The 17,558-nt window shown below is 38.3% G+C and overlaps 1 protein-coding gene across 4 annotated transcripts in view; it reads right to left on the reverse strand.

Annotated features, from left to right (window-relative positions):
- The window catches only part of LOC124409755 (growth factor receptor-bound protein 14-like), a 288,180-nt gene that overhangs the window by 39,144 nt on the left and 231,478 nt on the right, over positions 1 to 17,558 (reverse strand). For 3 of the 4 annotated variants that reach the window (XM_046887582.1, XM_046887581.1, XM_046887584.1), the window contains 2 exons: positions 6,628 to 6,849; positions 2,538 to 2,657 (listed from right to left, as the gene is read on the reverse strand). In XM_046887582.1, coding sequence (XP_046743538.1) covers positions 2,538 to 2,657; positions 6,628 to 6,849 — 342 coding nt within the window. The remainder of the gene's footprint in view (positions 1 to 2,537; positions 2,658 to 6,627; positions 6,850 to 17,558) is intronic. The other variant, XM_046887583.1, reaches the window with a different exon arrangement.

Raw genomic sequence — 17,558 nt, forward strand, 5'->3', positions numbered from 1 at the left:
TATATATACACACGTATGTAATGTCGGAGTATTACTTGTCGTTCGGGAAACCTCGCAATTTTCATTATTATTATTATCATTATCATTATTATGTATTAATATATATGTAGTATACTATATATGTATATTGAAAGATATCTGCTCGCGTTATCGTTTATTATTATTTACACGTGTTCGTGGGTATCAATAGCTGTATAAACATATAGATATACACACCCACACACACACACACACGCACACACACATTTATATAGTGGCACACGTGTTACATCTATACGGTAACGATAAAATATATATCGAGAATTGATTGAGTGAGAGAATGATAAAGTATAAAATAAAAATAACATCGGATTAAAGATAAAGATAAAGATGAAGAAATCTTCGACGTCTTGTTAAATTCAGTTTGGGAAAATTGAAAATTATAACAAGAAAAGGTTATTAAGCTTTTGCTTTAATTTAGATCTTTTAAGATTTCATCATTTTTTATATGTATATGTGGTATTCCACGCCAATTCGACCAGTGTTAAACCCCGAACATCTAAAAATCTCAAAAATAAAAAAAATTCAATTAACAGTGGTCGAGTTGACGTGGAATACCCCATATACGTTATAGATGTAGATATTTTTATTCATGTTTTATTTGCTTCTTACTTTCCTCTTTTCTTTCATTCTTTCTTTCTTTTCTAGTGAATCAGAGAATCGAAAAATTGACCATAAAAACGATGCACCACAGACTGTGACGCGCGACGGGGTGAAATAAAAGTGGCAACGGCTTTCGAGGCATCTTACACTGACAATGAGTAGTAAATCCGTGCAGGGTTAGTCAGAACGGAGCACCGGAGACTGGGAAAAGAAATCCCCGGAGATTATCGAACATGCGGGTCTTCCTCGCGTTAAAAGGCGAACACCCTCGCGTCCCTCGGGCTTTTCCAAAGTCTTTCGATCTGCCCGGATGGAAATGGGGTTTTTTGCCAATCAGTCGGGACGATATTTTACGACGGAAAGAAGTCGTATGGCGGTGTAAGTATATATATATATATATATATATATATATATATAACGTTATACAGGTATAATAACGATATAAAATTCCCTCGAATCGATATAAAAATTCAATAATATTTACAGGTCGGTTCGAAAGACGTTCGAAAGATTGATGAAAATTTTTCAAATATCTTTCATAAATTTCAACGGTGATTTTTCGGTTGAAAAATTAAAGTACATAATAACGATAACAACGAGACAAAAAAAAAAAAAAAAAAAAAAAAAAAAAAAAAACTATGTACAGAAAATAAAAACATTTTTTTTAACAGATGCAATCAAGATTCAAAAAGTTCCTTCTTTTTTTTTCTTTTTTTTTTGTTTTAAATAACGAAAGCGGAATCTTTTAATAAAACAATAATGATACATTCGAATCAAGTTTCACTTTTCGAATCAGGACTTCATCATTTTTTTCTATTCAGTCAATTTTCGCACCATATTCCGTAAATCTGGTAAAGTATCTCGTACAATAAGAAAAAAAAAAAAAAAAAATGAAGAAGAAAAAATTAAAATGATCAGAAACATAAAAATCAATGACAGCAATTAAAAAATAAAACAAAATATCGAACAAACAAAAAAATCTCAACATCCAATTCTCCACTTGATTGTCGTTCAAATTTTTTTTTTTTTTTTTTTTTTTTTCAAAAAAGAATAACAATTTGCAAAGCGCAGGGCTTTTTTTGCCAGATATAGAGGCATAATTTCCCCGATAGGCGACGCTCGATAAGCGGCATAAAGATCATCGTCATCATCATCGTCGTCGTCGTCATCGTCGTCGTCGTCTCGGGTGTCGTTTCGCCGCAGGCAGCGCGTACAATAAAATCGGTGTTTGACACCCGAGACTCTGAATCTCTGTCTGCGAGAACCGATGTCGTGCGGCTCTCGAGTGGCGGCCACGCGGTGTGCGATTCGCAACCGGATACGCGGATTAACTAGGGATAAATATATATACATGCTGTGCAGGCGTTGATCAGCGTGGCCTCTGATGTACATCAAATCCCCCCAGAGTATTTATTATTTGGGGGGCGAAGGGGCGGAGAGGGGGGGGGGGATAAGTCAGGGCATCTCAAGAGCATGACGTGTCTGTGCAATTTTTTCGCATCTCTCGTATTTTTATTCTCTCTCTTCTTTTTATTGCTTTCTTCCTTTTGTCACTATATATATATATATATATACACGTACAGCGATTCGTTTTTAGGACGAGAGTAAGGAAAGCAAGATAAAAATGACAAAAAACGAAAAATAAATAAAATAAAACAACCGTTCCATGAATCAACGAAGAAGAGAACAAAGAACAAAGAAAAGTGATTGAGAAAGAAAGAAAGAAAGAATATTTTTATGCTTTTTTTGGGTATCTTTGTTTCTTACCATGTATTTCCCACACTCGGATTTACGCGCAGAGGTAAAGTAAAGGGAAAATTTTTTTTAAAGTTTTGGGTTGATTAAAGGTAATTTTTTTAATTTTTTTTTAATATCGTGAAAGTAGAAATACTCACGTTTGGCACCGTGTAGCTGTTGTATTCCTTCGGACTGACCGTCGGCTCGCATTGTTTGTTTTTGAACGCCCTGTAGTTTTCTCTCAGCTGCTTGCCGTACTGCAACAAAGCAGCACACCACTACATGATCGAGGGTGCGCCAATCACACGCGCTCAAAAACACAACACACGCTTATATATTCTTCATTCAGAATGATTGTAAGGCGAGTAAATTTGCCTGAACGACTTTGCAAAGAAAAGACGAGTACAATGCACAAAACAAAAAAAAAGGGGGGGGGGGGAGAAATGGAAAAACGAAATTTTTAAAGAAAGAAAAAAGGCAGATAAATCAAGGAGACGAAAAATGTTGAGACTTAAAAAGAAATGGTAATATGTAAATATGTACAAAGTAAAGGAAAGTAGAGGAGGAAAGAAAAAGATGATAAAAGTATGGAAAGATAAGAATATCTGCGGACATCAGATTTTGAGTAGCATGAAAATTTCATGGATAATCAACTATAATGGAGATGTTGTGAAAAATTTTTCTATCAAACTCGAAACATCGGGAAACATTCGTAGGGAAGAAAAATTTTTAACATGAAAGTAGATCGAAGATACTTTTGAAAACTTGTGATATGATAGTATGGTAGAAACAATATCGAATTTTTAAAAAATTTCAAAAATTTATACGGTTGATAGAATTTTGAGAATGTAAAGAATCTAGATGTAAAAAAAAAAAATATTCTGTACTTCGGTTTTTTATTTTTCAAAACATTAAAGAATTCCGCATTTTAGCTTTCCATTATTTCGACTTTTCTGTATCACAGCGTTTTGAAATTTTGCGTATCAAATTTTTGCCTTTTGAAAAACCGTGTATCGTGTATTTAAAATAAAAATAATTCACTGTAGCCCTAAATTTTAGCATCAATATGTTATAACCCCAAGAATTTTGCTGTCGAAGGAAAATCTTTCTCTGCAACAGCAAAACCTTCCCAAGCATAGCCAAGTGTAGTTCCGATGTAGCCAAAATGCTGGTTAAACTATAAAAATTCTATCTATTGGAAAACATTTTCTTTTTCCTGTGTCATAAATATATAACCACTAATATTTGCTGGTCCAGCGAATGATTTTTCTGCCAATCACCGACCACGACGTATCCCAACCTCCGGGGTAGTTTTAGGGGTTGGAAAGGCCGCCTAGAGTTTGGCATATCGACCCATCTAGCGCCTGTCACCCAGTAACACGTCCAACAGCGCCCCGGGGTGCCTGATGCTAGACGAAAGGGTGAAAGGATTTTTTCCTATTCAAACCGGCGAACGAGGCACGAGGAATGCAGGAATTTTTCCGTACCGGTTTTGGTGAATTTTCTATTTCCGTCGCGATGTCATGAATATTCAGGTACGTCTCTAGGGGTGCGTGAACATCCCCGTAGGGTGAATATATTGAAAATTCAGCGAGTCATCCTTTGATCCCGACCTCAAACCTGGACCCTGACCTTGACCTTTTGCACACCCGGGAATCTCCGAGTCGGCTGAGGACGATGAGAGAGACCGATTTTACGAGGTACGTAAGGGACCGAGAAAATTAACGGGTTCTCTACCGGCGGGAAGTAGGCGGGTAATTAATCCTTAAAAGTGACAGAATTTTCGTCGCTTGAACGTGGCTTTCCTGCGGGCGAAGAAGCGGAGCCGCTTTTCTCCTATATAGACGGATAAAACGAGGATAAAGAAGAAAAAGAAGAAGAAAATGACGATGATGATGAGGAAGAGACGGAAGTCGTTCTTCTCTCGACTCTACACAACCGCCATTGGTAACCTTCGTGCGGATACTTTCACACTGGAAGATAAAAAAAGAGTTTCAAGTTGCCACACCTTGGATACACCAACTCAAAACTACCATATTTCACGGTAAAACTTTTCCGAAATACGGGAATACAACTGCTAAACTTGCATTATAAGTCAAATGTTTCGCCAGAGTTGGATCGTTATTGCACCCTGGCCTTTGGATCCGAAGGACTACTTCATGACTTTAAAGGAGTTGAAACTACTGGGTCGTAACTTGAAATGACTTTGTCTTACTTTAAATTGCGTCTTTACAACTTCAAACTACTCGAGACGATTTGATCGTAACTTGAAATGACTTCTTCGCGACTTTAAACGACATGAAATAACTTGATCACAATAAACAGTGACTTTATCGTAACTTTGAATTGATTATTCAGGGTCTCGAACGACTTGACATGACTTCAGTTCGACTTAGTACAACTATAGTCACGATTTGATCCAAACTTGAAATGACTTCGTTATAATTTCAAATGGCGTTATCGCGACTTTTTATTAGATTTTGATCAAGAAGAGTACAGTTGTGACTCAATCATCACAGTTGGTACAAAAGAATCACAATACAAGTTTATCATTCCATCAATCTAAGTTGAGATTCTTTTCATCGTGTAAATTCAAATCAAGTGACTAAAACCTAATCGAATGTTAAAAGTTATACATTTGTGGAAGAAAATCGATACAACTCATTGTCAGAATTGAAAGAAGCCAAAAAAGAAACCACAATCTTTCTTTTCACATCCTACACCGCAGGATAAAAGAAAGAGGTATAAAATTATGTGAATTACAAGAGAAGAGATTGGCTTCCACATTATACAGTATGTAACAGTAGGAGATCAAAGAGCTTGTACCGCGCAAAGAATCGGGCTGCGATGTTAAAGAGAAGTAGACAGCAAGGGAAAAGAGAGAAAGAAAGAAAAAGAAGTGGAAAGAGAGCCAAGAGGAAGGGCCAAGTGCCATCTTGTTTTGGGAAGGGTGTCGCGCCACCCACGTGCCCGAGGGCAACTGCACCAGCAGGACGATGAAATAGGTGTAGGTGTACTTATGCATGGATGCTGTACGCTAGACGCCGGCGACGATGCATGCAGGGTAAGCATAAAGTGCACGGCCCAACTGTAACCTAGACATTGCTTTCGGCTTTGAAGCTGGGAGAGTAGTTTCAAGTGCTACCACCCACAGGAGGTTGAAAACTCGAGAGAGAGAGAGCGAGAGAGAGAGCTTGGTCTGAGCCCCCACTTGGCCAAAGAATGGAGCCCTAAAGAGAAGAGTTGCATAATAGAAGGGGCATGCGCTTCTATAGAACATCTAGCTGTAGGTACAAGTTGCACAGTCCTCCTCCTCCTCCTCCTCCTCCTCCTCCTCCTCCTCCTCCTCCTCGTCCTCTACCTCCTTCTCCGCCTCCTCCTTCTCCGCCTCCTCTTCCTCCTCCCGTGACGTAACGTGTAGCCAGTTACTTGAGCTATGTGCCGTTACGCTTCCCACCGTCCCCGCTCGACACGCCTTTGAGAACTACTGTGTCCATGTTCAAAATCGACCGAAGACAAGTCTGCACGCGGAACTTTTCGCCAAGCGCCAGGGAGCGATAGAGAAAGAGAGAGAAAGAGAGCGAGAGATGAACACGCTGGAATGTCTGGCATGCAGTCATACGTGTGCTTAAATTAAACCTCCGTGACCGAAATTCGGCGATGGAATGCAAATAAGAAAAGACAGAAGTATAAGAAAAAGAAAAAGAAGAAGAAGAACAAGCCAAAACTACGAGGTGTGAAAATGACGGTTAAAATGAAACGAACAAGGAGGGGAACAAAAAAGGGTAAATATCTACAAATGAACCAGGTTAAAGTCGTCGGTGTAACGTTGACGTAACGAAACATAAAAAAAAATAAAAAAATAAAAGCACCATTTTGGTATTACAGTTTACTGACAAACGAAGAAGCTATCCCAGCGTGACCATGAACCATTACAGCGTCGCTCTCATTCGAATTCATCAAGCACAAAAAGTAATCACCTCATTGGGTATCCATCATTGGGGATGATTTTCTCCCCCATAAAGTATTAGTTGGCGGATGAAAAAAAATACGTGTCGCTTATTTTTTCGTCTAGTATAACATATTTCAAAACAGATCAAATCGGAAAGATCGAACTGATATAGGTTCCATTCCAAAGTTGAAGGTGATGCTGTGTGTCGATAAAGCATCGTTACACCGAGGTTAGAAGAGGTGGAAGAATTAACAAGGTGGTGGTCGGGAAATGGTAAAATACATCGATGCTGTTACCTTGGCGAGACGCATGGTTACGATCCAGCAGGAGCGCGTCTTCTCGTTCTCGAAAGTAATGCACCGGAACTCAGTCCCGGCTGTACCTTTAACCTCTGTGTTGGCGGACGGTCTCAAACAGATGCCCCACTCGGTAGGGGCGCGAAATTGCTTCTTGGCGTTCAGGGTCCAGTAGACGTGGTGGTCCGGAAGATGGGCCAACACCTCGAGCTGGTCCGCACCCTGAAACATGGAGCAAAGAGAACCCAACGTAAATATATTGTCGCCCATTTTCTCGTCGTTCAAAGGTCGTCGTCAATAACGAGAGAATAAAAGATGCTGGACGTGATGTGAGTCTCCAAGAATCGTTGACGTAGATCAGGAAGAGACATGATACGTCAGGTTCTCTTTATCGCTAATGAAACTTTCCTCACAATCAATTGCCTATGAAATTTGCATGATTTTAAAAGTTTTCAGCAGGCTTAGTGAAATCCAAGACAAACCGAACCTCTTAAGAGTATGAGTGAATAAGAGAAGACACGAAAAGGACAATCTCCGTCGGATTCGATGGCCTGAATTCGCCGGGGTCCGAGGTCATCAGAGTCTGGCGTGCTGCAGAGGCAGACTAGCTGTGTTTCTTTTGAGGGCAAGCGAGCAGTAGTGTAACATAGCGATTCAACGCACGTACGCGTATCAGCGGCAACCAGCGCCGCGGGTCACGTGCCAAAGCCATAAGAGGGAGGAGGGGGAGGGGCTCGACTATACAGCGAGCTTGCAAGCTTCAGCCGAGCCGATAAGACGACTTTAAACCGTCTTTGTAGACACCGCGACGCTGCTCAAGTGTGTTTCGTTAAGTTGCACAATTTAGAACGACGAGAGATAGATAGAAAAAGAGAGAGAGAGAGAGGGAGAATGATAATGGTCAAGAGATAAGAGACCGTTTAATGTGGCCATCAAAGTCGAGTTTTAATAATTGTAATTTGAATTCGAAACGCAATTTCCATCCTGTTCAATTTTCTTTCCTCTTTTTCTAGTAGCTATGTGATGATAAGATGAGTGTAGCAGTTATTGACCGTTTTTCGATTATATCTGTTTGATCTATAGTTCCAAAATTATCCAAGAAATAAATGTACAGTGTCTAACCCCCTAAGTAATTGGTTTTAGTCATCGAGAAGTTTAACAGTTTGTCCCGTCAATTTATAATTTTGGAAAATAAATTCGTCAATAATTGGGTCTAAACGTGTCAATAAGTGGTACGCTTATCTAAAAGAAATACATTTTGGATCCCTTCGTTTTGGTTATATCCAAAAAATGAATACCTACAAATAAATGATTGAAAGAAAATTGGATTTCTGTAGAAAAACTTTTATTTCGCTCTATAGTGTGTTCTCTCATTTTATCTAAGCCGCAACCTTGAATCCAGAGAATTCTGTTCATCATTAATTATGTGCCACGTTTTTGTGTTCAGTTCCTTTTTCGTTTTCCTTGAAACTGATCGCATAGCTGAGTTTAGGAACCAAACCAAAAGTAGAACTAGAAGAATAAACAAAAAAAAGAAAGAAAAAAAAAAAAACAACCGCAGCTTAATTTTTTTTACTCTTCTTCTTCTTCTTCTAAGTATAATATAATATCCAATAAAGGCAAGTAGAAAAAGTGAGAAAAAAAAATCTGTCAAGAGGGGTACATAAATATGATTACGATCACCGATAACTCGTTGCCGTCAAACCAGTTTTCGTTCTGATTAAGCGTTTTCTTCTTTTTCCATCCTTTTTTCAATTATACTTGGTTGTTTTTTTTTTTTTGTTCGCCTCTTCATCTTCTCTCCTTGAGGTAAAATCATTTCGTCACCGGATCTCGAAGGTTAAACCCAGCGAGTATAGTTTATAATCCACGCTACTCTACACCGAACCATGGGCATTATTATAACCGTGAACGAGATGACTAAGCAGCAGCAGCAGCAGCAGCAGCAGCCAGCAAGTAAAGATAGGACGAAGATAACGGGTGTGCGGGACAAGCTGAGGTTACTTTTGAAAATTTATACAGCGGTAAGTAAGTATATGTCGCATGCCCATATTCGTCGTCCGCAAGTGTTGCATCATCATGCCTTATTCATCGTTCATCGTTCAGTTTTTGTATGTCAACACATGGAAACTTGTATTGTGATAGGAATTCATCATCTCATCACTTACTTTCTTTTTCTATCTATCTATCTATCTATCCATTTCTTTTTGTCAATTCTTATCAATGTTTATCACCTGACTTTCATCACGTCTTGACATCATTTTCTACTACTAGATCATCAGACCGGTTCTCTTTCGTCAACGATAACAAACGGCGAATTTCCCACTCGATAGAAAAAAATCCTTTCGGTAGGTACAGGTCATGTATAGTCCAAGTAGGTACCTGTTCGTACGCTTAAAGGATAGTGTTACATATGCCAGCCTTGTAGGTATACATATATAACTATTATAGATACCTATATGAAATGCTTGAGTAAGTTGCGTAATCTCATCGTTATCTTGCATCACAGCTGTTTTATATCGTTATATTTACCTATATATATATTGGTCTATATTGTATGTACGAATGTAGGTAGACAGAGAAAAACGTTGACGTAGGTAGTATAACAGTATGATGATGATGATGATGATGATGATGATAATAAAATGAAGATCGACCAAGTCAAAGCGATATGCCGCACCATCGGGACCAACTACAACCCATATATATATACTCGCATTGCACAATCTCAAGGAGATAAGGAATCACAGAGAGACTCAGGTGTCTGTGTGCATGTTTGTGTTTGTACATAAAATATATGCTTGGAGTATATCTTGACCAGATACTGAGACACGAGCAATAAGTAAGAAAGTAAGAAGAAGAAGAAGAAGAAGAAAAAGAAAGGTAAAAATAGTGACCCGTCCTGAGGTTAGGTATTATTACGTACTACAAAACCGTTCCTTTTCTACCGTCCATCAAGAAGAAGTGGACGACTAGAGGAGAATGACAATGAAAAAAGAAAAGACGAATACTAGCAAGCAAGACTATGACGACGACGAGGACGAGGACTGTAGGATAACTCAAAGACCTTTCCTGATTATGCATGATACGTTTGCGTAGTGAGAGGTACGTTATACGCAAGGTATATATACACAACGCAATAGAATCACGTAGGTATGTATACGTGTAAGTTAATGTACGTGACCCGTAATATGGCGACAAGTTTTATGACCAAACATAAATTCTTTCATATCAGTACAATTTTATTCGCTGGATGGATATGGAAGTAGTCTCGCCCCTCTGTGTATGCTCTACATGTATGTATATATATATATATATATGTATATATGTAAAACGATGCGCATCGCGTATGTGCGCGTTGGCGTCTCTCACTTATGTATATTGTATATATAGTATACAATAAACACGGAAACTTTTCACGGTTGACTTGTGAATTACGTTATATACTTACTTACATATATACATACTTAATGCAATCCGTTTTCGCTGATGCGTATAAGAGACGTTACTCCTATTCCCACGTACAGCAGCCTTTCGTGGAGTATACGTGGGGGAGGAGGGGAGGGAGGGGGGGAGGTAAAACGTTTCAAAGTTCAACACTCGAGGTCGTCCTAATAAATCGACCGATGATTACTGGAAACGAGTCTGCGATCAGAAGAATCACGAGTTTGAAGAAAGGAGAGATAAGTGGAATGGCCGAAAGATCACCAACCGATAACAATTAGAACGAACTATTAAACGAACAAATCGTGCGTGTTCGAAAACAAAAAATTGTGTGATGCGAGATGCGGAAACGACTTTCTTGATACCAATTGGTTTTCTTTCTTTCTTTTTTTTTTTCTTTTTCCAATTCGAAGGTGAACGATGAACCGCGAGATAATATAAGTTTTCAATTATAAAAAACCATCCTCGGAACAAAAGATTGGTTATACGATAGATAGAAAGATGAACGTATATATGTATGTATATATATATATATATAACAACGTGGACTTTGAAAACAGTGCAGAGACGATCTCGTGACAGTCGCCCTTGTCTCAAATTTGTCGTTAAGGAACGAATTAAAAGAAGAAAAAAAAAAAAAAGGAAGATAACAGCTAAGTGCACCATGATCGAAATAACCTGAAAGAACGTGTTCGAAACTGGTCGTCTGGTACGTAGAGGTAGGAGAAAGAAAGAGAGAGAGAGAGAGAGAGAGAGAGAGATTCTCTCGGGTAACCACGGTGGCAGTCGAGCATAGAGCAGAGGCGTTACAGCGTGTAATAGAAACTCCGAACCTTGCACAATGGAATTTCACTTTACCGAGGACAACGCGAAGATATCCGGCGTGGTTAAATTGTAGCGCGGCATTTAGTCGCTGGTGTTGATATCGAGACATGAAGAATGACGTGGTACGTTGCACTCCGTGGAGACTAGACCGTTAGTGGAAGACCATTATAATAGCATATAAAACAGCAGACCTTTAGGGTAATCCATCCATCGGGTGATCAATTTTTTACCGATGAAAATTATTGAAGATGACGTCATTTTTCTAAACCATGTGACGTACGTCGACGACTCCGTTAAGTTGGCATACGTTTCACGTGTAGATAATATAAGAGAAACTTTGCTGCAGACGAAGAGATGACATCAGACAACTTCCATTGGGTTTGTTGCGTTGATGAAATTTGCCGGTGCTACTTGCAGCAGGAAGTAGTAAAGTTGCAAAAATTTTACGCGTAATATAAGATGATAATTATAGGTATCTTAACGGTGTAGCGGTAATTCGATCCTACCGAATTACTATTCTTCTTCGGACACATAAAGACGGAGTCTCGAGAGTCTCGTTTGTACAACTATCAAGATTTTCGCAATATTGGCGTTATCCGATTTCCGCTTCAGCACCACCTGACCTTCGTTTAAAGTTTGATCTTCGATTATCGATTCCACCTTGAATTAGGCACTCGGTAAATTATATTCATGTGTGAAACGAAGAGCCACACATACGAGGATTGAGAACCGTGTGTGTTTCTCCTCATCTCTCTCTCTCTTTCACTGTAATCTACTTTAATCTCTTCTCTTTATTTCTGTTTCCTAATTCGACCTATTTAAAGTTATTACTTTTTCAGTCAGCTTACTTACTTTTTTTCTGTTTCTATTTTTCTCACTGTATCTTGTATTAATTTTCTATCTTTATACCTACTTGTCTAATATCGTTATGGACATAATAAACCATATTTATCTATCTATTTATCTCTGTCTATTCGGACTCGGGCATGTGTATAATGCACGCTGCCTGCAGTACGTACGTCATGAAGCGAAGTTCAACTCCACCTATCGACATATACTTGGGTCTAAAAATAATCACCTTCGCTACGTATGTACATACATACACATGACACTGAAATTCCTCAAAGCTGTTGGAAATAAATACCGAATTCAGTAAGTATACGCATATCTTTTTCGGTTCTCAAATCGACGTCCTCTGACTCACAAGTGGAGATTATACTTTACAAGTTATATTGACGAAAAGAAGTAAAAAAAAAAAAAAGAAAAAAAAAAAACGCGAGTCTTTCAGTCACCGTGAAATAAATTATATAGAAACGATTGTTTGAACTAGTCTGAAACCTACGGCGTTACAACGGTTTCGACCATCAATGAGCCCTCACTCTCTCCCACCCACACACGAGTGATCGGCGAAGATAAATACTCCTCCTCGGTTCTCATCCATGTCCCTAAGGTCGACGTGTCGTCGTCGTACATCAGCATGCAGGGAGACGTGGTCAAAAGTCAACGCGACGAACCTTGGAACAATTTTAAGAGCAAAGAAAAATAACCAGCATCATTACCAACCGAGCAGTACTTACTATACTGTATATATATATATATATATATATATATATAGTAATGTTTGATAAAACGATCGATCACAATGATTAACACAAGTCTCTTGAATATCGATCGGTGGTGTAATAAGTGGATAATAAGTATACACCTAAAACGAGAATATATAAATAGAAGTAATGAACTCGAAGATAAAAATGGTGGAATAGGATCGACCCAAGTGTGAGAAAACAATGACTTTTCCATTCTAACTTCTTGTTTGTCTTGCCGAATTTTTTTTATGTGTTAATTGTCATTCCCTATGTATTCTACTAACTAACGGGTAGAAGTAGCAGGTGAACGTGCTGGTCTGTTTATGGAGGTGATCGAGGCGACGATATGATTGACGATCACGGGTGGCGATGGGGAGGAAGGGAATCTATAGGCTCCATCTAGGCGGGCATGTACACACAGATATACCGAAAGTCTATATAATTCACGATAAGGCGTGAAGATAAGGGGAGAGGAGGGGACACATGCCGAGGGCGACGCACGGTCGTATAAAACTCCCTCAAGGTTTTCATGGTAAAAGCTTTTTCACGTGTTTTCTACCTGGAACTCATACCCGGGTTGCCTATCTGCGCCTTGAGGAGGACATCGTAACGTGACTGCGAAACGACATCAAAGATGCGAAAGTTTGGAACGAATTTGGAAGAATAAGATCCAGTGTCTAAAAGTCTGTATTTATTTCTTCATTTTTTTCTTAATTTCGAATAAAATTTCCTACATCATCATTCTCGTAATTTAATATAATAAAGATTCTCGAAGAGATGTGAAAAAGTAGAAAATAATTGTAGAATCACAATGAGAAGCTTGAATACGTTAAGACGATTCATTTCGTTCGGAATGATTGGCTTAGGAATACACCAAATACTTTAAGGGATACCGAATGTTCGACTATCTGGTTGTAAAATTTAAAAGTAGATTTTTGAGCGGTCAATATGCGTCGAAACGACGAGGCTCAAGTTCGTAACGTAAGCAAATTGGAATTCGTTGAACCGTAATGAAGCGCAGATTAACATATAACTAACATTTTGCAAAGTCCAACTCTATCCGTCATTCTAAATTTAAGAATTTGGGATTTTTTTCTGTAAAGTATTTCCTCACCAATTTTCTACGTCGTCCGAAACGCGACACGGTCTTTGCATATTCATTTTGTAAAAAGAAGGAAAAAAAAAAAAACCAAGAGACTTCAGCAATTTGATTTTACTTTACCTACCTATAATCGTTTTTCCACATTCCTTATGATATTCGTAAATATTTAAAATCTTCAACTTAAACGTAAGAACTGTGTAGAAAAATTTCGTACGACGATAAAACGAACAAAAGAGCAAAAAAAAAAAAAAGATATAAAACTGTTCTACAATACTGTAAAATTAAATTAAAAAACATGAATATATATATTAAACAATATTTCCTGTTTATACATAAGAAAAAAAAAATCGTTAAGAAAAGAAACCAATTCAATATATATATATATTACTTGTTGTTCTGATTTGTAAAATTAATATCCTTCGAACGAAAATTCTTCTTTCTCTTCGGAACGATAATTAACAGAAGAGATCCCGGTCACGATCCAAAAGTAATTCGTTCAAATTATGGAGGGAGAGCATAATAATACGGCGGTATAGATCTAGATGTGTAATTAAATCACGATCAATTTAGGGTCAGTGATCCAGAACGTTCCAGTAGCAATGGCCACCACTCGGGAGGGAGAAGCGAAACTTTATTGACCATAGTCCAAGCAAGCAAGCAAGCAAACAAGCAAGCAAGTGCGTCTACTGAGCCGAAAACCGTTTCTTAACTCTCTACTACTGTTAGCAAGCAGCAACGTTGCTGCTGCTGCTGCTGCTACTTTCAATTCCGCGGTATGAGAACCGGCTTCGTAGTCTTTATACCGCTAGAAGAATTTTTTCTCACTCCTTTTCTTTTCCTTTGCCTGTTTTCCTTTTCTTCTTCTTTTCTTTTCTTTTTTTCTTCCCCTCATCACCGTATAAACTAACCAGACGTTCTCTGTGCGCCGCCTCGTAATGGATCTCAATAAAAGAAAGAGAGAGAAAAAAAGAAGAAAAGGAAAAGTAATGAAAAAAAAAAACAAAAAAAACAAAAAAAAAACAAACGACTTCCATCGTCTCCGGATGATGATCTTTGCCCAGTGATCAATCGTTATTAAAGACGTTGGAAACGGTTCTTCCATGTCGTGTATATATATATTTTTTTTTTCTTAAATTATATATTTCTTCTTCTTTTTTTTTTTGTTATACTAACTTTTTGCAGAAAGAAGATGGACAGATAATTCATAAACAAGAAAGAAGGAGATCAAAGAGAAAGAGAGAAAAAAAAAAGAAATTAGAGGTAAAGATTAAACGTGACTGAAGAGCTGAAATCCGTGCTTTCCTTTGCAATTCTAACCTCAAACACCGAGTGTACAGTCGGTTGAAAAAGTTCTTTGAAACAAACGGTAGGCGATGATGTGAAAAAGTGTAATTGAACATAATTAGTTTGAAACTTTTCCAAATACTCATTGTAATTGTTATTTAAAATAATAAAATGACATACGATAATGTTTTAACTATTCTAAAAGAATTTATTCTTACTATGTATTATCAACTGCAGGATAATTTGTATCGAAATTTGTGCGGGTTCTAAAATTCTTCTTTTTTCTTTTCTTTTCTCTCCTTGCACGTCAGCATAAATTTTATACAACGTTTCGATAGAAATCAATTTGTTTTTTTTTTTTTTATAAAAAATATCTGTCAAACTCGTTGAGATTCAAAGATTAAAAAAATTTTCGTATCGAATATTGTTTTTTTTTTTTTTTTTTTTTTTTTTTTTTTTTTTAATCTTCTCACGCGATCGTTGCTACGTTTTTATCTCGGACTGTACTCGGTACCGATCGCGTTCCCTCTATAGGTATTATTAAACATAATTTCATTCCGTTATATGCACCGGGCTAGGAAAAACAGTGGAAATTTACCTCTTGCGGTGTTGGGCTAGGCCTCTCTCCGTCTGTACAACAAGTAGGTATAACGGTCTCCAACAAACTGTTCGAAACGTTTCCACGCATCGGCATCAGCGGCACGCCTAAGACTGGGAAACACCTTCCGAACACACACACACACACACACACACCTTCGCCATCTTTCCCTCAATCTCCACACAATAATAATAATAACAATAACAACAATAACAACAACAGTAACAACAAGACGTTACGCAGGTGAAAAATAAGCAACGTCGACGCATATACATGCCTAATCGCGATTCGAGTATACTTGGGTATACAAGAAAAAAAAAAGATGATATATATGCATACAATAAGAGGCGAGTAGTTGACTAAGGTCAGTTTCGCTAACGCTTGCAAAAACCAGGATAAAAGTGAAAAAAATGTCGAAGAGGGCAGGAGGGCGGGGGGGGGGGGGGGAACCGCGCCGCCAGCGACGGCGATACGATCAGTTGCAAAATTTATGTCTATCTACGCACTTTGACGACGACAACGACGACGACGACGACGACGAAGACGACGAAGACGACGACGACGACGAGTTGCTCAAACAAAAGTGAGTATTATAATATGTCGTCACGCAAGCATGCAAGTACGTAAAGGGGGGATATGGCGTAGGTCACGTTGCAAATTACATCACGTCGCCGTTGACGATCGGCGATCCCTGGCATGCGGAATGAATGACGACGCCGTCGAGTCAGGGACGATCATCATGCCCTCAGGAATCGTGAAGAGTCTTATCGGCGTCATGATCATCACGATTATCATGGTAATGGTGGTCAGAAGGAAAACTGACCGGAGAGATGCTTCGCGTCGCGAGAATTTAAGTTCAGGTTATTATTATTATTATTATTATTATTGTCATCTGCTATGGTATAAAGTAGTTTTGACTTTGCTTAGTTCTGCTGAGAACTTAGTCTCATCGATATTACGGAGCAGAGAGAGAGAGAGAGAGAGAGAGAGAGAGAGAGAGAGAGAGAGAGAGAAAATTTATTGAAACGAAGAGTTTGGTATTGACTCTGAGATTTTATAATAAGTAACGATCGGATCGATCGGTTAATTTCAGTTTTCCCGAGACGAGATGACGAAAGTTGAATCATCAGCCGTGCGTGTAAAATCGCTAAACTATATTCCTGAAAAAAAAAATGAACGTTAATCGTGACTGTTCCGATGCAAAAAGGCGAAGGGAATAATAAATAATAATAAGAAAAAAAAAAAAAAAAAAACGAAAAGAAAAGAACAATAAAAACGAAAAAGAAAAAGACCAAGAATCTGACGTAACGCCGAATTACGTTCTTCTGGCTTCTGCAATTCAAACTATAATCTATATAAAAAAAAAAAGTCTGGTCTCAATTTCATACGTTACGTGATAATAAATCACTCGGTCAGCGGTTAAGATTTGCATACCGGTCTTTTTATAACGACGTATCTACACGCGTGATCGCGTGGATTTTCGAATTTCTGCATAATGCGAGGTTAAGTGGGGGAAGAGGGAGGGAGGGAGTGGAGGGGGGGGGGGGATACAGAGAAAAGAAGAGAAAGAAAATAAGGAATGGAATAAAAGAAGAGGAAAGTTGATCCGAGAATGAGTTGGAGTGGAGTGGAATGGAGTTGAGTCAAGTTGAGATCAACGACTCGCGAAATCACGTCCGGTACTGCGGCTGAACGTTACTGACGAGTGGAAACCGCGGTTAAAGATATTTTTTTCGTCTATACTTTTTTTCCTTCGTCCCTCCATCGACAACTCGAATCTCTGGAACTGATGGACAATTGAGTAGAAGTGAAAGAGAGAAAAAAAAAAAAAAAAAAAAAAACAACATCAACAATTGACTGTGCGAGTTTGTGAAAGAGCTGAAATCATAAAGGTTAGGATCAATCTAGCCTGATCGATTACAGTTCCAATAACCCACAAATCCGTCAATTTCAGTATTGAACTAGATTTCAAGAGTTTTTTTTTATTTCTACTCTGAAACAGCCTACCAGGTAGATTTTCACTCTCGAGTATTTGACCATCGAAATGTGGTGTAATTAGATGAAGGTAATTCGAGGAAGATTTGGAATCAGT

The sequence above is a fragment of the Diprion similis genome, chromosome 8 (assembly GCF_021155765.1).
Source record: "Diprion similis isolate iyDipSimi1 chromosome 8, iyDipSimi1.1, whole genome shotgun sequence".
NCBI lineage: Eukaryota > Metazoa > Arthropoda > Insecta > Hymenoptera > Diprionidae > Diprion > Diprion similis.